Raw genomic sequence first — 24,048 nt, forward strand, 5'->3', positions numbered from 1 at the left:
TGATATATGCATACCCAATCTTTACTCCTTTAGACATGTATGGATGCAAAGACAACACCCAATCTGCTCCTTTAGACATGTATGCATGCAGAGACAACACCCAATCTTTACTTCTATTTTAACTCATACTGATACAGATTTCAATAGTATAAACATGAAAGTACTTCTGAAATGCCTAAATATTGATATCTGCATGCTTGTAAATTTACTTCGTGAATCATTTTTATGCTGCTACTTTTCTAATTATTGTATCTCTTTCGTCCAAAGCGTGAGTGCATTGCATTTGTACTGCTCTATCTTATTGTTATATTTGCATCTGCCATTGCTTCCATAATCTATATTTTGGCTCTGATCTGAAGCATAGCATTGCTCCGAGCGGAACTAGGGATCAAACAAGGCAGCCCAATGTGCTGAGAAAAGATAGGAGCGCACATGAACGCCTCAACAGGTGCGCCTCCAGTCTTACGAACTACCTCCATGGGAAAGATAAACCGGAGCGAAAACAAGAACAACAGGAGCACCACCCCCGAGCGAACCCATGCAAAGCGACAACCGTGTCACCTGGCCCACCATCGTGATCCATGACTCTTGCATGACACAATCAATCAGTCGAGCACCTCGCGCGCGCTCCACGACATCAAACCAAAACACAATCAAAGACTTGTTTTTTAGACGGGGTGGCATGGAGGAGCCGGTCGGAGAGCCTGGGGCAGGGGAGGGCGAGCAGGCCGTAGAGCCCGGCGGGCGGAAGGTTGTTATTTCTTGATGCATCTTCATTTGGATTTAAGTGCGCTACTGCTGGTCCTCTCTTGCGATTGCGTGCAGCTTGCTTCTGACAGAGCCAAGTCATGCCCTGATGAGGTTCCTTTCTTCAGCCAAACTGAATTTTAAGCGTGCCTTTTGCATTTTGCTCGTTCAGGTGCCAGATTTCCCAGCTCAGTTATGCGGCGAACACTCATGTGCTTGGCGCTGAGGTATGTGTGTGTCTCTCGACTCTCGTTTCAGTGCTAAAATATATCAACATCTATCCAATATCTCTTGTTTGCTGTCTATCAGAGTTACCAAACTTCCTGAAGATGTGAAGAAAGAACCCGAAGACCCGAATAGCAGGTACTAACCGGCTATATGTATTATGACTGCTACACTTCAGACATCAGAGATCCTAAGTTTTAATTGATATACAACGTGTGCTTCCGTTCATGTCCAATTTGATAGTTGGAAACAGTTTTAAGGGAGGACTTCAAAGAATATTTTGCCAAATTTGTTAAGTGCGGGTAATTTGATTTTTGGCGGTCCATCTTTTTTCTTTATAATTTGTTCTCATACCATGACTAGCAATCTTTTTTTACATACTATTACTATGCGAGTGTATGACCTGTCAGATAACCTATATTTGCTGTGAGATTATTGCAGATTTAACTCTTAAGCTTACTAAAATAATAGGCAAAGAAATCAGAAGTTTTAACTCAATTTTCATAACATTTTATTCACATATACCTTCACAATTAAGTTGTGTAGTAAAGAAAATTTTAACTCCCAAGCTTGCTGGGAAAAGCATAGAAATCAGAAGTCTCAGGAGGCACACACACTGAGGCGTGCGCACCGCACAAGTATTTAAAGTTGGTAGCATGTTTCATATTTTGTGTGCTGAAATTTATGTTTCAAAACATTGTTGCAAAGTATGAAATGGGCAGTGAAATCTCAACCATGGGCCATGACATTGTTCTTCTAAAAATGCTAACACAGAAATGACCTACTGATGAAGAATTCAATGATGGATTTACGCTTCGCAAGTATGTAGAGGTGTCTCTTTCACCGATTGAGGACATTCTTCACCTCAACCTTACCTTAGAAATATGAGATCAACCGGTCGATCATATCCCTAACTTGCAAGAATACAAGAATTTTATGCCGAAGGATATATGTGCTCTCCAACTCTTTAAATTTGGCATTTTATGCTCTGCAGAATCACCAAAAGAAATACGCATGCATGAAACTTCTATGCTTGCTCTGCTTTATCAACACTCTTGTTGCTGCAGTTCTATTGCCATGTCTTGTATTTTTAACAACCAACATGCAACTATCGCTCTTTTGGACTGCATGTCTTCTCGCTGAAGTAAGAATCATGTCATACATAGACGTTAACTAATGCGCTAGCTTGATTAGTGTGTATAATCCCGCCTCAAGAGGCGCCACTAGGTGGCGCCCCAACCACTAGTCCCTATCTAGGATAGGTAGGTTCTACCTACTTGTACGGTTCAGATGGATTATATGAGGGTTTTATTGTTCAATCGTAAATTTATGTTTGGCACAACAACATCTTTGGGTCCCGATCCCGTACCCGATCGTAGAGTGCCTAAAGTCGCTTCCACCAACCAAATCTAAACTAGTATGGCCTCCTTTTCCTTTTCCTTGTGCTTATTGTAGTGTTGCTTTTGCCAAAATCTAAGCTATAAGTGTTAGGGAAACTCCAACGCAAACCTCCAAACTATTCCCGGTTGTCCGTTCGGGCCAAAACGGATGGATGGATCGGCCCAACGCGCGGCTGCATCCGCATTTTTTCCCGTTTGGTATACGGCCCGTCCCATTTCCGACACAAACATGAGCCCGGTTTGCATCCACATGGACGTGGAATGGACGGGCACGCGCTTGCTCGTCGCTTGTCTCAGGGACGCGTGGCGACCGTCCACCTACGTCCACTGCCCAAAGTAAATGCGCTCACACGGCGGGCCCCGGTTGTTAGTCACACAACGCTTGGTCGTCGTCCTTCTTAAATTGGAAGCCATGGACCGGCCAGTCCACAGCTTTCACTTCCTAGCCGGCCTATCTCCTCTAGCCCGCACCGCCTGCCCCGCCAGCTTTTGAGATCGCGCTAACGGCAGCCGGGCATCGGGACAGGCCGTACATCCACGTCGACGTCTGCTAGCGCTACTGGGAGACGGCGACGCCATTGCCGTGGGGAGATGTCCACCTGCTGAACAACTGGCATCTCTCTGCCAACCATGTGCCCATCCCTCCAGTGCCCGTGAGCGGCGCGCCCGCCGCCTGGAGATGAACTGATGATGCGCCCGCCTGCCATCGGATCTGCTGGACGACGTCGTAGATGCGCCGCTGTGGGATATGTGGCTCCGCGACGAGCATGACCTGCGGCGGCAATCTTTTTCTGTCAGTCGTCCTCCGAGACCGCGCCACCCGCGTCCTCCTCGTGCTGACAGCCCTCCCCAAATGCGGGGCCGTAGGCGTGTGCACGGCATCACGCCAACGCCTTCTCCGTCTCCGTCCCTGCCACCGACGCCGCCCATGACCGAGAGGAGGAGGCCCATCTCATGAGGCGTATCATGGAGGACTCCATGAACACGTGCGACGAGCGGTAATGGCATGGCCTAGAAACCACGCTGGCCCTCTCCGTGGCCGGCGATGTGGCCATCCCGGAGCTGGACCTCGACGTCAAGGAGGAGGTGCAGGAGGAGGTCTTGGAGGAGCCGCCCGTCGCCGCGTGGAACCCTCGTCTGGTGGGCCAGCGGTGGAGCTGCTCATGCACGGCGCCGGAGATGGCCGACTCGATGGGTGTCGGCCCATGGTCAGCCACGCCGCCGCGGTCACCAGAGCAGGAGTAGGAGCCACGGGAGGAGGTAGTGGAGGCGCCGCCGGCGCCTCCAGTCTGCCAGGGGCCACCAGCCTACCTTTGGCAGCCACCTTCGTATGCCGACCTCACTCGAGACGATGACTAGGAGGAGTAAACAGCGGCCATGGGGGCACAGAAGACGAAGGCGGCCATGAAGCGGCCATTATCTTTTTTCTATGTTTTATTTTTTTTATGTTTATGTGCTGAACTTGGGTAATGTGGACGTTTGAATGTTTAAATTTATGTTTTAAGTTATTTTTAATATGTTTTTGTTTTTTTGGTTTAAATTCAAGTCCGACGAGGCAGGCCATTTGAGGTGCGGTTGGCCCGTTGAACGCACCGACCGCCTCAAGTACAACTGCAAGCGGACGAATGTGTCCGTTTTCCTGTCCCAAACAAACGAAAAGCGGATGAAAGGAATGTCCGTTTAGGATCGTGCGTTGGAGTTGCCCTTAGCTTGGGCTTGTGTCGCAATCACGAAAATCTAAACTTTACGCTCTGCCTCTGCTCTGCTCCTACCCCCTATAAATATATCTCATCTGATGCAGAAGTGAGCCTCTTCAACCAACCCAACAAACCAAAGCCCGACGATGGCCATCATCAAGCAGTCGCTCATTGTCCTAGTGCTGCTCATATGCGGAGCAGGCGGCTCCACCACACCGGCGCCGGCGCCGGAGCCGGCGCTGCTGACGCAGGATAATCTGTGTGTCGGCATAAGGTCAGTACCTACTTTTCTACAGTTCATTCATTTCAGAGAGGGCACGTGAAAAGTAAGTACTGACACAGGATAATCTGTGTGTCGCATAAAGCACTACCAACGAAGAGATGGTCTGCGTCGCCGACGGCGCACTGGCGTGCTTCGCCGAAAATGTAGTCACCGACGAGCTTACCTTCACGCCATGCTTCGTCACCGCCGCCGGCGAATGCTTGGCCAAGGATAAGGAGGAGCCCAGCAAGAACCACTGCATCGGCCTAGAGATCAGCGACCTGAAATGCCTTGGAGATAGCGCCTGGACCTGCTACAACAGCTTCACCGGGTACATCCCTCCCGCCTTCATCGCGTGCTTCCCAGGCAGAGCCCCCATGTGCACCCCACAGTGATCGTTGTCAGGATTTTCATTCCATCACCTACACCATGATCAACTGCTTGCTTGCCGACAATAAAAGGGTTTGTCTGTGTGTGTGTGTGTGTGATTTAGTATGTGGTAGTAGTAATATGGTATGGTTGTGCCATATTTCTCGGATTTTTGTTTTGATGATTGATGATGATTTCGCTGGAAAAAGAAAATAGAGTGAGAAGCATTGAGCCTTCCTTGTACTGATCTCATCAGAAGGAAGTTGGAAATGGAAAACAAAAGAATGGTTGGTTGTATAAGCACGGGATTGATTGATTGATTGCTGCGTGCTTTTATTCCATTCTCAACTTGTACTGTAGCGCATTAATTGATGTGCACTCCGTATTCCCTATGTTCCTAAATACTCACTCGGTCCCTAAATATAAGTATTTTTAGAGATTCCAATGCGGACTACACACGGAGCAAAATGAGTGAATCTACATTTTAAAATATGTCTATATATATCCGTATGTAGTTCGTATTGCAATCTCTAAAAAGACTTATATTTAGGAGTGGAGAGAGTAGGAGCATAAGACTTATATTTCAAATGTTCAAATATAGCGGTAGTTGTACTTAAATAAGTTCAAATATTACGCTCAAATATTATTGCCCTCTTTAACCGTCCATGAATGCTCGATCAGATTTTCCTTGGGTTGCTCATGAGTTGCTCAATGCCAGATACGTTGATGTCTTTTAACAAATTTTTTAAGTGTGGTCGGATTCTGATCAAGAAGATTGATAGGATCACCCACGTTCTCAAATTCAAGACTTACGGCAGCGACGTCATCCTCATCCTCGACGATCATGTTGTGCATAATCACACAACAGGCCTTCACCTCCCACAAGGTCTCTGCATCCCATTATTTAGTTGGTCCATGAACAACTGCAAAACGTGCCGGCAGGACTTCAAATGCCTTCTCAACATCCTTTCTAGCCGCTTCTTGTCTTTGGACAAAGGGAGCCTTTTTCTGGCCAACTGGGTTAGAGATGGTGTTGACAAAGGTAGCACACGGAGGACAGATACTGTCAATCAGACAATAACCCATGTTGTACTCATGTCCATTGACAGTATAGTGGCAAAGAGGAGTTTTTCCTCCAATTAGCCTCACAAACAATGGTGATCGATGTAGCATATTGATGTCGTTGTGAGATCCGAGTATGCCAAAGAAAACATGACAAATCCAAAGTTCATGTAATGCAACAGCTTCAAGAATGATGGTGGACTTCTTAACATGGCCCTGATATTGCCCTTGTAGAACTTTTGGGCAGTTCTTTAATTTCCAATGCATGCAGTTAAGAGATCCGAGCAAATCTGGCCACCCACTTGCTTCCGATATTGCTAAGAGCCTCTCGGTGTCTGCGCCATTTGGTTCTCTCAGGTATAGAGGTCCAAACACCAAGACCACGACAGTTGCAAACCTGACCATTGCATCTCCACATGTGCTCTCAGACATCAGTAGATACTCGTCCCACGAATCAGCGGTCGTGCCATATGCAAGCATCCGTGGTGCGGCCATGCGCTTCTGATAACCAGAAAATCCAATCCTTCCCACGGTGTCTTTCTTCAAGATGAAGTAGTCATCAAAGAACCGGACCCCATGGTACGATCGAAGAAAATTTTGTGCACCCGAAACCGGCGGCGGAAATTGTCAGCGAAGAGGGCATTGGGGGGCAAAGTATCCAGACATCAATGTCAAATGGTCGCACGCCCTATTGCGGTTGAGCACTCGATGATCCTTAATCAATCCCTTGAAATTGAGAACATGCTCTTCCGCACGCTCCTCTTCTCCAAGGACAGTCTGCATCATCGCCATCTCATCCGTGTAGCTCTTCTCGTCTGACAAGCCGTCTGACGACTCAACATAGTGCTCATATATGTACTATGTATCTGAATCCATTGCTTCAAAGAAGAAGGGACAAAAAAATTAGCTCAGCCAATTCAACGGATATTTGCCGGGCATGGTGAGCAGCGTAGGAGCGGACGGTACCTGAGTGGTGGTCGGAGGAAAGGCTCGTCCCGACAATAGAGAAGAACCGGCTTGGATCCCGGGTGTACAGCTGGAGGTGACGGACATGTCGGGTACCAGCAGGGGTGTGCAATGGTGGTGGAGTGACGGCAAAGGCAAGAGACAAAAAGGCAACGAGAGAAAATGGAAGGATGAAGGCATGGTGTCTGAGAGGGATTTTTGATGGGCTAGGTGTCAGAGTCCTACGTGTCTGCTCTCCGAAAAAGTACGTCCGGACCGCTCGGCCGATCGATACATGCTCGTGTAGGGTGTCATAACACGTCTGGCGGACCGCACAATCCGGACGGTTTGAGGGTTCACTTTGGAGATACCCTAAAGAAGACGATCCGACTGTATGCGGGCGGTTTGAGTGTTCTTTTTGGAGATGCCCTAAAAAAGAACTGATTTCAGTCAATAAGCGGTTAAGATAATTCCAACATGTTACGCAACTTGCAATGTTTGAACAGGTTCTATGACTCGAAAACACAGATGCTGCGGCACCTATCAAGTTAAGTTGTAGTTTCCAGTTTAAGGAAAAACATCGATAGGGCAAGTACGAAAACTATAAGGGAGCAACACAGACCTTGGCAAGAACATACATCCATGTTTCGATTCAACCGGAACTATTTGGGAACAATGATTTTTACACCCTCATCATTCTCGATGGGAACACAAAGAGAATATATCTCATTATGGTATAACTAACGAGCAAAAGATGAGTGTTATTAATCTATAATCTATACCTACTAATAAAAGAAATAGGTATTTTTAATCCGTTTTCTTATTTTATAGAAAACCCCTAATATTTTTGACATTAAATCCGCAATACATATTAAATGTTTTTTAAAATACTCATATCTTTTAAATCGTAACTCCAAATTTAACATGTTATATATGGAATTTGACTAGAAAAATATGTAGAATCTGAATATGATGTTATTTTTCCTGTTAACAATTTTAAAAATACTATTTAGGCTGTAATGTTAATCAACAATGCATTATCCGTCTTTTTTCATACCGGTACAAGTTTAGATTGTGGATGAACACCTCAGCAAAATCAGGATTGAACATGAAATTGAAGATAAATTTGCTAGAGACACCCAAAAAATAAGGATATGCATGACAAGAAATAAAAGAAGGACCCAATAAAGATGGGATGTCCGCTATAAAAGAAATAAAAGGGAAAATGCGGAGGAGGTCCGATAAAGATGAGATGTTGCGCTATTCTCCTATATATAAGAAGAAAAAAGAGAGGAGATGCATGAAAAAAAGGTAAAAAGGAGGCATGCATGACAAAAAATAAAATAAAAGACAAGTTTGATAAGATATAAATAGTGATGAAACAGAGACCAATACCTATGACATGTATGGCAAGAAATAGTGATGAAATAGGGGCGCAAGTACCTGCGTCCACAGGAGACCATACAAAAAATGTTCTTTTCCAGACAAAAAAAATCTCCTTTTATGATTGAAAAATCATGTATCTTTTAACAACTCTTCATGTATTTAAGAAATATGCATGTGAAAAAAGTGTTCAAGAGTTACCCTAAGTTGGTGATTCTTGAACTTGACATGAATAAATGCATGATCTTACCCGTTTCTTTGTATGGATTAAATCTACATGCAAGCCATGTTGAAATAGAACACATGTAGAATCTTAAACTGCGCTTTTATAGGTTAAGACCATCTTTGTTTGGGCCGTAGCTACAAGTTCTCAGATAATAGATTTTTTTTATAAATTAAGAGTGTGTGGTTTTTTTTCTCCCGTTGCAATGCACGGATCTTTTTGCTAGTCTAATAAAAAACCAACTAACCCATCTAATCTACTGAAAGGAAACAAGATCCAAGATTAAACTTGGGGTTCGAAGATCAAAGGGCTAGGCCGGCGTATGTCGATGAGGTTCTCTAGGGCAGGGATCGGAGGCTGCAGACAAGATCGGGATGAACTGATGGGCAAAACACAAGGAAATAGCCAGCAGCGGACCGAAGATGGCCGTGGGTGGTGTCAGTGTCCTTGTGCTTCCCGACTGGATCATACCAGCGCCATGCATGTGCACTGCATTGGCCAGCAGTGAAGAGGGCAAGACCACGATGGCAAATTAAGATCAAATGGAACGCACATAGCACATGCCATTGATACGAGTCAGGGGTATGAAGATGGATGCTTGGCACGTCACACGGCCGCGTCAGTCATGGATTGCTCAACTGGTTTGGGCAAAAAGGTTTCGCTCGCTCACTAGAGCAAAGGAACATGGAGGAGACTGAGGTCGACGGGTCCGGTCCGGTCCTTTTTATAGATAGATAGATAGATAGACGATGCAAGCTAGTCTTGGAATTTCGGTTCACACAAGAAACAGCCCCACGATGCATGGCTTGGCTAGCTTATTAATGGTTCACACAAGAAACAGCCCCACGATGGCTTGGCTTGGCTTGGCTACAAGAAACAGCACCACCAACAGCCAAAAGAAGCTGGTCCTTAGGCGCCATATTCTTTTGGAGATCCCGGAAATAATGAATGGTCCAACACTCCTATGTCGGAAACAGATATACACATATAAGGGAATCCATGATTTCCCACGCACGTACTCCCTACGTAAAAAAAATATAAGAGCGTAACGCAGTAAACAAAACACAAAAAATAAATTTCTTTACTGTGGGAGTATTATGCAAGGTTGGGAATAAATAAATCCCCAACACATAGCCAAGTCGTTTTTCCTTTCTGTAGCATAACAACACATATCTAGCAAAAAAATTGACTAGTAGAGGGTCTGCACTTGTAGCATAATGGAGATGGAAAGTTCAATTATACATGAAGTGATCCAATTGCAGAACATTTCAGAAAAACAAAATAAAATGGGAAAAATAGTTTATAGTTGCGATTGGTTTACAAGGAATCATATGTCTTGGGTGACCAGAGCTATAGTGCTCCTTAACTCCAGTGAGATATGCAGCCAAATACAATCAATAAGAAACTGATCTTGTGTTTCAGAAGAAGAAAAAAATTGGTCCTCCAAGTTGTAATCAACCATCCATAGCAAAATATTTGCTCTTAGACAAAAAGTTACACGTCATCACTAACTTGCGATCCGGTAGGCTGTTGGATCCAAATAGCAATGGCGTAGATTTTTAACCCGCAAAAAAAAAAGCAATGGCATAGATTTTTAGTGACATGCCACCAGTAATGATATAGTGGTGACGTACCAAATATGCCAATGCCACCACTATTAAAAAAATAGTGATGACGTGGATTGAAAATGAGGCGCCACCAACTAAATTTGTGGCTAAGCCCTTTTTTCCCCTGGTGCATCACCTCACCCTCCTAGACAACCTCAAGGAGACGTTCGCCAACCTGCGCGAGTACCAGATTAACCTGAACCCGGAGAAGTACGTGTTCAGCGTGCCACCTGGCCAGCTCCGTGGCTTCCTCGTCTCAGAGCGTGGCATCGAGGCCAACCCCGAGAAGATTAAGGCGATCGAGCGCGTGCGCAAGCCAGCTTGACTGCGCGAAGCTCAGAAGTTCACCGATTGCATGGCCTCTCTCAGCCGGTTGGGCGAGAGGGCTTTGCCCTTGTACCAGCTGATGAAGAAGACGACCGCGTTCAACTGGACCCCGCAGGCGGACGAAGCCTTCCGTGACCTCAAGTGCATGCTCTCCATCGCACATGTCCTAGCCGCGCCGGCAGGGAAGGAGCCCATGCTAATGTACATTGCGGCCACCACCCGTGTGGTCAGCGTGGTGCTAGTGGTGGAGCGCCCGGAGGAGGCAAGGCGCAGCCGGTCTAGCGGCCCGTGTACTATGATACTATCTGAGCGAGATGCTCTCCCTCTCCAAGCAAAACTACCCCCACTACTAGAAGATATGCTACGGTGTGTATCTGGCCTCCAACAAGCTGAAGCAGTACTTCTAGGAGCACTCATCACTGTGGTGAGCATGGCTCCTCTCGGAGAGATCATCGGCCGCCGGGACGCCACTGGCCGGGTCACCATGTGGGCCATCGAGCTGGCTGCCCACACGATTTTCTACGAACCTCGCACGGCTGTCAAATCCCAGGCGCTGGCTGATTTCCTCGTCGACTGGCCTAAACCTTCCAACCCAGCCGGCTCCGGCCCGTGGAAGCCGCCATCCTGGCGGTGGTGGAGGCACCATCCTGCGCATAACCAATTCTCACTTTCCTCCTGAGCGGCGACCTTCTTCACGCGTGATGGGCTAATATGACACATTAGCTTAGAAGATGCTAACTGAACAGGCTGCGCGATCCGAGCTGTTCATTTTGCTTTTAGAGACCTCCAATATGTGCATGCTTGCAGCCACTCAATTCTCTTTAATTACTTTCATTCCTGGCGGGGTGCGGTGACATTTTGATAACTAATAAATGTGTACGTGCAATGCATGTTAATATAAAAGTTATATTAGGTAGGATACCAATTCACCTTATTGCATGTTTATATTTGATAGAAAATTAGTTACACATTAATTATGTGGTTAGCACAAACATTGATATTTTTATGATATTAATTGCATGTTAAACATGTTGAGTGGTTTGATGTTTAAGATTAATTGGATCTGCCCCTTTGGTCTTTTTATATTTTGATGATAAAAATGAAAATGATGATTGGTTTGATGCCAAAAATTGACATGTCAATATTCTACAATTTTGTCAACCTAACATATTTGATTCTGACAGTGATATCCTCAGCCTATCAGGGTTCAAGTCCTGGTGCATTTTTCGGTGATGCGCGTTCCGTGGGAGGAGACGTTCTCGTCAACTACGAGGCGCCTATGGTATCAAGATCATATGCCGACTCAGTCTCTCGGAGGTGCTCATAGGGATATGGTGTGCATATGTGCGTTCATAGGGATGAATATATGTACGTATATATATGAGCGTTGTGTTCAATTTATCATTTTTGGCAATTTTGTCAACCTAATATAAAGTTATCAACTTATGGCAAGTCTTGCAATTGCCAACATGTGCGAACCAACCTGTGGTTGGATGGTTAGAGGGACTGTGGTATCCCAGCCCACCATGGTTTAAGTCCTGGTGCTCGCATTTATTCCTGGATTTATTTCAGGATTTCCAGCGATGCGCATTCAGTGGGAGGAGATATTCCCGTCGACGACGAGGTCCCTTCGGTGACTTCGTAAATTTCAAGATGTTATGCCGGCTTAGTCTTTCGGAGGTGCTCATAGAGGTAGGGTGTGCGTGTATGCGTTCATAGGGATGAATGTATGCGCGTGTATATGAGCGCTTGCGTTTGTACTATGTTCAAAAAAAATTTTGCCAACACGTTGGCTAGCCAAATTTTGGTTGTAAATCAATTACCCTGGGCGTATTTATGTCAACACACAAATGCAGATCGATGTGCTAAATAATCGCGTGATATTTTTGGCTTGCAGGTACGCTCGTACACAGCTATCCTCCTTTTCAAATTAACCGAGAAAACCCCCCAAAAAACATCACGTTGATTTCACCCATTAATTTACAGCATGTATAAATACACACAAGATTGGTTGCTTACCACGATAGTTCGTTGAGACACATCGTTCCTAGCGCTCTTCTTCGATCAAATCAGGAGAGTGTGCCACAGCTGATCATATTGGTGGTACTACCAACCATGGTATGCGTAGGTTTCATCAGCTCAATATCTCAAAAGTATATATGCATGTGTAAATTTTGTTCCGATCAGCTGTGTATGTATACTCTTGATTGAAAACGGCAGAGGACTGCAGCACAACATGTCTCCTTCGTGCTGCTGCTGCTCCTTGTGTCAATGGCCGCAGTTAGATCGACCGCCGGAGTGCAGCAAGGACAATGGTACAGCGTCATGGATTTCCATGCAGCTGGGGACGGCGCGACGAGTGATGTCGAGGTAACAATTGGAACACCATAACCTTTATCTATGATTCTGAAATCGTTATCATGTATGTTGCCCATCAGATTCAGATAGTTAATCTTTTGCTTATTTGTGCGCTGGAAGGCGTTCGAGGAGACATGGAAAGTAGCCTGCAGCAGCCACAGCAGCGAGGTGATCATGTACGTACATCCCCGCAGGAAAGGAAAGACATTCTTGCTGAACCAGACGAGGTTCAACGGACCCTGCAAGTCGCCCATCACCGTACAGGTCGGTTGACTTGACGATCGGTCCACTCTGAATAGTCTATCTTTTAATTGTGTAGTACTCCCTTCATAAAGAAATATAAGAGCATACTGGAATTGAGGTTAGTGTTTGTGCAGCTGGAGGGCGACGTGGTGGCGCCAAACTCCTTCTATTTAAAGCCATCAGACGTCCTGACCTTCTATGGCGTCGACAACCTGACGGTGAATGGGAGCGGCCAGATAGACGGGCGAGGCGCCCAGTGGTGGGATTGCTACAACCAAAAGGTAATTAAGCCCCAAATATATAGAGTATAGCTGTTGCTTCTTCAATATATATATTTATCTCCATATATTTGCAACAATCTGATCTGATATCTCTCTCGTATTGACAAAAATGCAATGACCGGCCAAGGGTATGTAAGCGTGCACTTACAGACACACAATACTTCCTCCCATTGTCCAACTAAAATAGAGATCCCTCTCGCAGTCGTCGCTGTCGTTCGCGCACTGCAACAATCTACGGGTGACCAACATACGCCTCAAGGACGGCGCCGAAAAGAACATGATCATGTACGAGTGCACGCAGGTGCAGGTGCACAACGTCTCCATCACGGCGCCGGGCGACAGCCCCAACACGGACGGGATCAATATGGGCTCCTCCAACCATGTAAACATCTCGTCTTGCTCTATGCACACCGGTATGTACGGATCGACAACCACCCTCCTTCCTTCAGATGGTACTAATATATATTGCACTCTGTCTGGCCTCGAACGTAGGTATTTTGTGCATGCAGGTGATGATTGTGTGTCGATTCTATCGGGAACCACCAATGTTAACGTCACCAACACCACCTGCGGGCCTGGTCATGGCATCAGGTATACAAACAAACATACATACATACATACCACACCCATGCGTATATTATACTCCCTCCGTCCTATAATGTAAGATATTTTTCGACGGTAGTATACATTGACCGTCAAAAAAGTATTATATTATAAGACGGAGAGGGAGTAGTATATTAATGCACGCACGTGCATGCTCATAACCTTCTCTAGTGAGTAGCATACGTTGACCTTTTTGTATTCTGTATCTACGTATGTAGTGTGGGAAGTCTTGGAGGTGTTGCTGACGGCCCAACGCTGGTGGAAAAAATTACAGTGTCCAACTGTAGCTTCTTCAATACCACGACCGGTGTGAGGATCAAATCGTGGCAGGTAACATGCATCTACTGATGGTAGGCAGGTAACATGCATCTACTGATGGTCGATCCGTTTCTGTACATGTATGACTTCTTTCTTCTATAATGCAAAGGCAGAGCTCCTATTGTTCACGTCAAAAAACAAGCATCTACTAGTACGTACATGGTTGTGCCTTGCATGTGTTTAAAGATATAGTTACTGACGGTGGCATGCATACACATGCATGTTCCATGTACATATCATAGGTTACCTGCAAACCATATATAGTAGGTATATATATCCCCTAATATATACATATGGTATGATTCAATGGATACAGGGATGGCAAGGCACTAGCAACCGGATTCCTTTTCATCAAACTCAGAATGACTGCCGTCCGGTTGCCTATCGATATCGACCAGTTCTATTGCCCCCAAGGAAACTGTCCACCACAGGTGAGGGATCCTGTCCGCACCACCACTTGATCAATGGTTGCCTTAAATAAAGAAGGGAACAATTTCTGAAATTGAACGAAACCCTATATATTGCTTTTGCCTTTGCAGGATGGTGGTGTGGCCATAACAGACGCTCGATTCATCGACATCCAGGGGACGTCCTCAGAACGAGAGGCCATCAAGATATGTGCAGCAAGAGTGTGCCATGCCATGACATCTACCTCAAAAACGTCAACCTCTCTTGGGCCAACCACATTGCCCCGGCACAAGCTATTGTTCAGAATGCCCATGGAAGCGTCACGGGAACGGTGAAGCCACAAACACAGTTTGCTGGCAATTGATCACAAGTCGTTAATGGACATATACGTCATCAAAATGTAACATCTTAAATATAAGTAGATATCCACCATTACATTTGACACGGAAATATACAATATTTAATAAACTAATTAATCTAAGGAGTCCTGGAAAACACCTCATTGGACACATCAGAGTGGGCAAACTCGGTGTCGGCTGGAGCAGCTGGGGCCCAAGAGGCGACTAGTGTGGCAGTGACGATCTTGGCTTTCTCGTTGGCATAGAAGCGTGCGTGGCTGCATCTCATCCTACCCACCTTCTTCTATTGGGCAGGCCGATCAAGGGTGGCACAGGTTTTGCATGCCGCGCCTTGGATCGGGCCTTGTGACAGGCCGCGAGCGCCTCCTCCTCTCCTTTGCACGGGGGATGGGACCACGCGACCCCGAGACGGAAGTGACAACGCCCGATGAGATCAAGGAAAAGATCAATGAACTTGAGAAAGTCTCCAAACCATGTGCAAATACAATTGGTCCAGAGATTGATTTTTATTGGATGATGAGCAAAGATCTCGAAGCCAAGGTGAATAGTCTCTACAGTAAGATGGATACCCTCTTTGATTTTACCACCAAGCTCTTTGCAGAAACCAACCTTCTTACGAAGTTGGCCACCGAGCAATAACGAGGAATCTCTGTGATGTGTCATTTCAAATGTATCGGTCTCGCACGCAACGTGAAGAAGGCGGAGGAATCCAAGGAAGCTAAGGAGGAAGGAACCTCGGCCAGACCCAACACCCGGTCTAAGGGCTGTGGACTTTTCTTGGCCACGCATCGGCGTTGAAGATGCCCTAGGTTCTCTTTGCTGGTCCGGCCTGCCATGCGTGACAAATGCATGCATGCAAAGTCTGACAGCTGTGGACCTTTCTTGGCCACGCATCGCAGCAACAAGGACCAACGATACGTACCTGCAGAGTTCAAGTTCACCCCTACCTCTTCTTCAGCCAACCAGTGACTTGAGACTTGACTTGCACACACACTCATTTCAGATTTTTCAGGCATGCGCGGACTGACCAGACCACTTACGAGGAGAGCCACGTACCGGTTTGACACCGTGCGTGCAGTTTTGTGCCTAGATCGGACAAATTAAGCTACACCAACTCGAGTTGACGATGCACCTAGCTACTAGCTAGGTTGATGAATGGTGAACGTGAGCAGCGTCTGGTCCGGTGTGTGACGCAACAGCTGCGATTTGGGACTCGGCTAGCGGCCGCTGCATGCATGTCCTGTCACGATTTCACCAGCACACGATCCACGAGACTGCATGCGCCTGGCTTTGGACTTGAGCGAGCTCCAGATGACTTGGCTACGGCGGCCGGACGAGATTGCATGCGTTTGCGCTGGAAATGTTTGCATGCGTACGTATTTGGCTACGGGTCAAATCAAGTCGGCGTGACGCGACTCTTCATCTATTGCTCCTCTATAGTCCACTAGCTAGCTGTAGCTAGGCCTCACTACCTAAGTGCCTGACTTGCTTTGCTTAAAGTTTGACTGCTGCTTTGGTTCTACTCTTCATCTCACAGTTTGCACTACCCAGCTGGTAAGTACGTACTAGATTACCTAGCTAATCAGAACGAATTTTGCGTCATGATCAGTTAGGATTCACCAGAACTCGTCAAGAAGCAACCTATAGCTGCCGTCTCCCCTAAAAAGTTAAGGTTTCCTTGCCTCCTGTCGGCGCCGCCGTCAGTTCGTCTGTCTCCGGTGGCCTTAATTAGGGCCATAAGAGCAGAGTGGATCCCGGCCCTTGCCGTGAGAGGGGCTCCATTTTTAGATATTTCTTCAAGTTTTGTTAGGGTTTGTGTCATATTCAAAAAAACGGGACGGCGGCGGCTCCCTGAAGATGGAATAAAATTCTCCCCGTCTAGTCCTCGTTTCGGTGGTGCTTGCAGCATCGTCGGTGGGTGTATGGAGGTGTGTCTCCGGAGGATACGTTCATAGTTGTCGGTTTGGATACGTTCATAGTTGCCGGTTCTCCCCCATTGACGTTGTTGCCCGTTCTGAGACCATCCACATTTGCACCGCCTAATAATTATTTTCTAAGTGGGAATAAAACGTCTTCGAAATGGGTTGAAAGTTGACGTGTGGTCTTAATATATTGTAGATAAACCGTTTGTCAAATTTCATCGCATTTAGAGGTCGTTTGATATCCAAATTGTTAAACTATAGCGGCACTACATAGCTAGTGAGCAAGTACAGGGATTGATCACCGAAATACATATTCTGTTGCATAATTAGGCCCCTTGTATTTCTATGATTATTAAGTTTCGTGACCTGCTTGCAAGCTAATCGATCTTGTGGCATATCCTCTTGAACTCCGCAAGGTGGTCGTCGAAGAGGGCCACGTAGGCCTCCATGCTGCCGTCGCCCAGGGTGGACGGCACCAGGAACAGGCTGCCCTCCATGGGGTAGTACGTCGGCATGACGCGGAAGGGCCCGCCGCCGCCGAAATTCAGGCCGTGGAAGTTGATCCCCAGCCACGCGTCCACCTCCAGGTCCGGGCACAGCACCGCCTGCTCGCTGTCCGCCGTTGAGACCAGCCCCTCAGCCTCCACAACGCCGGAGGAGGCAAGGTCCACGAAGGACCGGAAGTAGGCGTTGTCCACGTCCGCCACGGCGCGGTAGACGAGCTCCGCCGCGTGGCCCACCGGCCGGGACATGAGGTCGCCGGCGTCCGTGCGCGGGAACGCCCACAGGACCACGTTGCCGAAGTAGTCGCGCGGCATGGGCGGGCGCATGCGCGTCCGGCCGTTCATGGAGATGCGGACCTTGGTCGTCACGTCGGCGCCCAGGCCGCGCACCGCGGTGATCGCGCGCCAGAGGTGCGCCACCACGCTCTGGAACGTCGTGTAGCCGCGCCGCGATGGCGGGAGCCCCGACGAGGCCCGCGCCTTGAGCCGCGCCACGAAATCCTTGCTCAGGTGCATCATGTGCACCTTCACCTTGTCGTGCCCCGCCGCGCCAAAGCCGATCTCCTCCTTCTCGTCCATCGTGTTTGGTGCCGGCGCCCTGTACTCCACCTCCCGATGCGGGAACTCCACGAGCGGCGGCTCGCGCGGCGCGAACCGGGTGCCGCGGTCGCAGACCGGGAGCGGCGACACCGGGAGCTGCCGCGTAGCGAGGCCCCACGCCGCCAGGAAGTTGGCCGTGGCCTGCCCGTCGGCGATCTGGTGGTGCCCTGCGAAGCCCACGGCCAGCGACCCACAGGAGAAGCGAGTCAGCTGCACCTGCACCAGCTCCACAGGGCCGTCGTCGATCCTCGGGTGCAGCCGCCTCACCTCAGGCGACGGCCCGGACGGCACGGACACCGCCATGGGCGCGTCCACCTTGGCCTCCACAAAGCGCGCCCCGGCGTCGTTCAGTAGCACCGACCGGCGCCCGTCGGGACCGTCGCCGATCTGCCCGGCCCACTCCTGGTACACGGCGAGCGCCTTGGCCAGGCCCAGCTCGACCTCGCTGTTGGGCGGGTTCGGCGGCCGGAACGCGAAGATGATGGCGACGTGCTCCCCGTACGTCACCTTGTCGAACACGGAAAGCGGCACCCACTGCGCACGCTCCGGCGCCTCGCCGTCCTCGTACAGCGGCTTGACGATCTTGGAGCTCTCGATCTTAACCTTCATGCTGGTGCTTACACTGTCAGCCTCTCGAGATCTCTGTTTGATTTTGCTTGCACCAATGTGCATGCATGCATGACGTACGTACTCTGATCTGAGTCCGAGTGAGGAGCGTACGTGCTTCACTCCTTTGAGTCCGTGTCACTGGCTAGCTGTAGTAGCTTACAACAGAGACGATATGCTATATATGGAAGCAAGGCCAGGCTATGTAGCCTCTTTTTTGCGGACAAAAATGTGAACGTAGAACGGAAAATTGAGACGCGTATGTATCCCGTACTTACGTAGAGACATTGCTTTTGAAGACATGATCGAACTGGCCCAGCTCGATCGTCTACGTACGTCTTCGGAGTTTCACATGTTGATCTGATTAAACGTCTGGCTAATTAGTTTAATTCGATATCTCAAGTCTCAACCATATATATACTGTATTTCGTGTGCGCCATTCTCTCATTAGTTAGTTAGCTTCTCGATCGGCGACTCTCGCCTGTTTGCTTACCGCAGCAGACAACGATAGAGTTTAGTGCAGGAAATTACGTACTTTACGTAAATTTCATCTGGTGCATGCCATTGTTAACTCTCGCCAGGTAGCTTAGTACATCTCGTTCGTGGGAACGGAGTGTCCGAGGTTGGCTAGCTTGTCTTGTCTGAAAGAGTGGCGGCGTTCCGGAGTTTTCCAGGGAAACAACGATGCGATGGTGCATTGCATGCATGCCGCTGCCAGACACACACACGATCTAAAAATCGAATTCTAGTGCTAGCTAGTGCAGCAAACTGTGAGAGCATGCATGCATGCATGCATGCATGGATTCGATACGGTTACGTAGTACTAGACTACTAGTACGTACGGCCGGAGCAGCAGTCAAATTTTAAGCAAACAAGTCAAGCATTGAGGCAGTGAGGAGTTGATCGAGGATATATATACTACTCCCTCCGTTCATAAATATTTGTCTTTCTAGACATTTCAACAAATAACTACGTACGAAAAAAAATAAATGAATCTACATTCTAAAATATGTCTACATACATCCGTATGTGGTAGTCATTTGAAATGTCTAGAAAGACAAATATTTAGAAACGGAGGGAGTATACAGGAACAAGAAGATGAAGAGTCGCGTCGCGCCGACTTGATTTGACCTGTAGCCAAATACGTTTCTGCCAAACATTTTCTATACTTCTATACTATTATTAAAAGAGCAAACATAAACTCCTCTAAAACCACACAACAAACTGTACACGAATTAATCAGGACCCTTCGATTAAATAAAGTTAAACACATCCTACTGTCCATATTACACCGATGGTTAGCTAACCAGATCAACGTCTCAGATCGAATGTTCTGCCAAGCAGACGCTATGGTCTGTGAATCGTACGCGCTCGGCAATCCTCGATCCCCATGGCCCACCCCGCCTAATTTGCGGAAAGCAATTAGTCCGTGATCTCCCTCACACGATCCCCTTAATTGTGGAAACAACCGGATATTTTCCTTCTTTCTCTCCACCTCTTTCTTCCAAAAAGAAAATTGCTCCCTTCCCTTGCCCGCTCACCTCTCCCCACGCCCCGTCGCCTGTAGGTTGTTTGCCGCCGCCCCACGCGACGCAGGAGGGGATCTCACATGCTTCCGTCTTCTCTCATCCCCACGACAAGCGCGCGGCAGAGGGCGGAAATGGCGACCACCATCTCTCTCCTCTCCCTCGCCCCGCTCCGACTCACCCACAGCCGCATCAACCATCTCCGTCAGTGGCGTAGCTAGCCCAACATGCCAGGGTGGTCCACCAATGCAAAATATTCACATAAATATATTTATTTATTATAAAAATATATTTTTCTCTATGCTATATATATTATGGGGAAATTCCAGGGTGGTCCATGGACCACCCTGTCCACCCCCTAGATACGCCACTGATCTCCGTGCCCGGTGGGGGCATGGGGAGTAGGCTGCTCTTGGTGCTCGACCGGGCGCTCACCGACGAGCAAGACTATCACGAGCGCGCCCAGGTGCAGCACAAGGGCATGGAGGCGGACGTCCTACTGCTGCCTTGGTCTCCACCCCATCGTCGTTGCCTTTCCCCTTCCTCCTCTGGCCCTGAGACATCTTGTTGTTGTGTCCACCACGTCCGGTCTTCGTCCGGCCATCCAATCTCCTCCTTCCCTATGAGGTATGCATGAGCAGCTAGATAGGTTGTTTCTTTCTCATCCACCACGGCATCAATTCTCTGTCTTGTTAAATCAAATCTATCAATTCCACTAGGGTATGGATGGGGCCTTCACACGATTTCTTGGCCAGATCACCCCCTGGGTGTATTGTCCATGGCAGGATCATGCATGTTGTTGTGCTCCTTGATTCCATTTTCTGGATGATATGTGTACGATTGGTGCGCTATCTTATCTTGTGTGGTTACAAATTCAGGTTCTTTTACAATGGATGATGTATGATAGCTTGGTGTTTTTTATTATGGTAATAATAATTAATTAGTACTATGCATCTGAATACCCTTGTGCATACAATTGTTGTATATTTGCAGAATTTGATAGATAGATTATAACTGCTGCTCTTTGTAGATTTTGTACGAAGGAGAGAAGTCGAACCATGGCGAAGATAAAGGCGGCCGCTAAGCCACCCCCTAGGAACCGGATGCACAAATGCGATACGGTCTTTTCCTGCCTATTCTGCAGTCATGGGAGCAGCGCTGAATGTCGGATGATAGTACCATCTTCACGTATTTTTACTGTTAGTTGGTTTATACTAGATGGTTATCTATCCATTCAACATTGTAACATGCCTTCATTTTTCTTCAATGATACAAATTAAGAACTTGATTGGTGAGGCTAATTGTCAAATCTGCCAGGAAAGCTTCAGCGCCACTGCAAAATGGTATGTCCAAATCATACATAAAACTGCATACTGTACCTCCTAACATGGAAGTAGATGCCGTACTGATTGGCTCTCAGCTAGAAAATTCCACACCAGGCATCTCATTTGGCTTTGTTCCATCTCAACCTAATTGATTGCAACTCTGGGAATAGAGTATAGCTTATGTATAAATTTCGTACAACCATGTCCATTTCATATACTCTTGGTGGCTTAGTCATTCTAATCAACTATATTACTCCCTCCGTTCCAAATTTCTCATCGTGGTTTTACTCACCGTGGTTTGAACTAAAACCACGATGAGTAATTTGGAACGGAGGGAGTATAATACAGCATAACTGAGGTAGTAACTCATGCAGGGTTATATACGGATTCGGTTGCCATTAAATGATGTCTGTAAGATGGAAATCAATAAATAGCGTCCATGCCATCATCTCCCCATATACACTTGCACTGAACACCAAACATGGCTGCTACTTTGATTCAGAACGAGTCTTGCCTAATTCTCTTGATCAAAGCATTGTACTACACTGCTACTCTGCGTGAAAACAAAAACTTAGATTTTGTACATTTCCTTTGCTATTTCTCAGTTCTCAAAATCCTGGTTTTTGTTTGATTAACCGGTGAGGCAAAGCTTATGCTTCCGTTTCAAAATCATAGTTTTTTTTGTTTTCAAAATCATAGAAAATCCATGGCATCTCTCACAAAGTCACAATGCTTGTGTGTTCGATGATTTGAAACAAATAGAACACTTTTTGGTCACAGGAGCACCCCTCCGCCTATTGTTCTTAGCACAATCAAAAATAAGGCAAAGCGTTTGGGTCACTGCGGGTGCCAAAAAATTAGGGACAATAACATGAAAGAGTAACTTTTTGGTTATAAGTGTGTCTATTTTAACACAAACTCTGTTATCTTCTCAGTTAATCGATATGGCGAAGCTTATGCCTCCTTTTGAAAAAAAATAAAAATTAACTGTTAGAGATATTACCATAATGCTATTTGATTACTATTATGGATATGTGATCATTGACTCTTTGCCTTTTGTACATTTGATGATATATTTCAATTGCATTGCATAACTTTATTTTACGATGAATACCAAGGTGCAAATTCCTGGCTCCGCCACTGCCTGCATTCATGAAAATTTATGAATGGGACAATCTTTTGTTCTGGTGTATCAAATGTCTTTGAACATCCATGCATTGAGACTGAAATGAATGCAATGATAGTTGGCATTCACGCTTCAGGTATGAGATCAGCTCAATAATTTCCAATTAGGTATCTTTCTTTGAACAAAGGGGTGGATAGGAGAACACGGTTTGAACCCCTCTGTAGAATGAAATTTTTTCATGATACATAGTTCACAATTTTCATAACTTAAATACAAGTAGGTTCCAGTTGCGATTCCAATGTATAATCCGATTAGTTTTTACTCATGTTGCTTTGTCATCCTCTTTCCAAGCATGTGATTTGATTCCGCATATTTATTTGACATGTCCGGTTGTATTTGGTAACCTATATTTTAGTATATGTACATTTAATGTTGTGATTGTATCTCCATGAAGAATTGTCAATTTCACGTGACATATTATCTTGGAAATGTTATATATGTGTGAGGTTTGGCATGCTATTGGAAATTAAAATAAAGGGTCTTGAAATTGTGTCCTTCAGTTTTACCTTATTGATGTTTTGTTTTTAATGAACATTAGTCGAGATGTGCATAGAAGAAACATGAATGTTAGCATCTTGTTACAGCATAGTTACTTTATGGGATATGATTAAGTAACTAATGTAAGACATGAAAATACGCGTCTACTCTTGCAGTCTGTTTCCTTGTATAAAATTTAATGCAAAATTTAATGCTTCAACAAGTTCATATGCTAAATATCTTTTTTTATTACTTTGTGATATAATGTATGGACATATTATCTGTTGGTAACTATCGGGAACATCGTTTCATGTATGGCAGCAGGGAAGGATAAATTTGAAGCTTTGCAGATTGTATGCCTGGGTGAGAGTGAGGAGGATAGCTGACTCTACATTGTGTAAATTATTGTGTATCCAAAGAAGTAGGAAGGATGCATTCCATGCCCTTAATGCATGGGTGAGCGAGTTAGGAGGAAAACACATTGTACATTTTTGAATTTGTGGTGTATCGAGGTCCTGAAGTTCATGCAACTATTCTACGGTATTTTCGTTGGTAAATTTGTTTCTCACACATCTTGTTTGCCTCTTTAAATTGTTTGAAATAGCCTATGATATATTTGATCTTCACATTTTTAGCACTTTATTTACTCTTGATCGACCATCTTGACATTGTTTGATTGCATTCCTTTGAACCTTCTTGACCATCTTACATCTCATAATATATAAGACAATGTGCATATGATATAGTGAACAACTATTGTGATCCTTTATATGTTATCTAAATGCGGATTTTTGACAGTTCATGTATGTGCATGATGCTTGGATAGTGCGCACTAGGTAGGGCTTGCGTTTGGTACTGATTTAGTATACCCCATAGAAGTAAGATGAGATACACATTTTGTTGTATCAACAAAGGATAAATCATCAAGATGTCAGCTCAATGAGTACAAAAATCATTGCACATCATGCTTGTAGATATACGAGGACTGAAACTATGAGCTTAGAAATTAAAATTCTGAATTATACGTGCGTTGCACGTGCACGCTTACTAGTCACAGCAAGGTCTCCCCTCGCCGAGTCCCAAATC

General features: G+C 46.2%; 1 protein-coding gene and 1 pseudogene across 1 annotated transcript; both read left to right on the forward strand.

The window, feature by feature from the left end:
- Window positions 1–4,201: 4,201 nt before the first annotated feature.
- LOC123082428 (uncharacterized) lies at window positions 4,202–4,997 on the forward strand. The gene is made up of 2 exons (XM_044504755.1): window positions 4,202–4,343; window positions 4,435–4,997. The coding sequence occupies exons 1-2, from the start codon at window positions 4,216–4,218 to the stop codon at window positions 4,724–4,726; spliced, it is 420 nt and encodes a 139-aa protein (XP_044360690.1). The 5' UTR covers window positions 4,202–4,215; the 3' UTR covers window positions 4,727–4,997.
- Window positions 4,998–12,572: 7,575 nt separating this feature from the next.
- On the forward strand, window positions 12,573–14,822 carry LOC123083960 (probable polygalacturonase At1g80170; annotated as a pseudogene).
- Window positions 14,823–24,048: the final 9,226 nt, after the last annotated feature.

The sequence above is a fragment of the Triticum aestivum genome, chromosome 4A (genome assembly GCF_018294505.1).
Source record: "Triticum aestivum cultivar Chinese Spring chromosome 4A, IWGSC CS RefSeq v2.1, whole genome shotgun sequence".
Classification (NCBI taxonomy): domain Eukaryota; kingdom Viridiplantae; phylum Streptophyta; class Magnoliopsida; order Poales; family Poaceae; genus Triticum; species Triticum aestivum.

Excerpts from the sequence above, each read along its gene's own strand:
- LOC123082428 (XM_044504755.1), top strand. The coding sequence starts at position 4,216 with ATGGCCATCATCAAGCAGTCGCTCATTGTCCTAGTGCTGCTCATATGC. Across the intron at positions 4,344-4,434 it reads AATCTGTGTGTCGGCATAAG|CACTACCAACGAAGAGATGG; the intron begins GTCAGTACCTAC and ends TGTCGCATAAAG.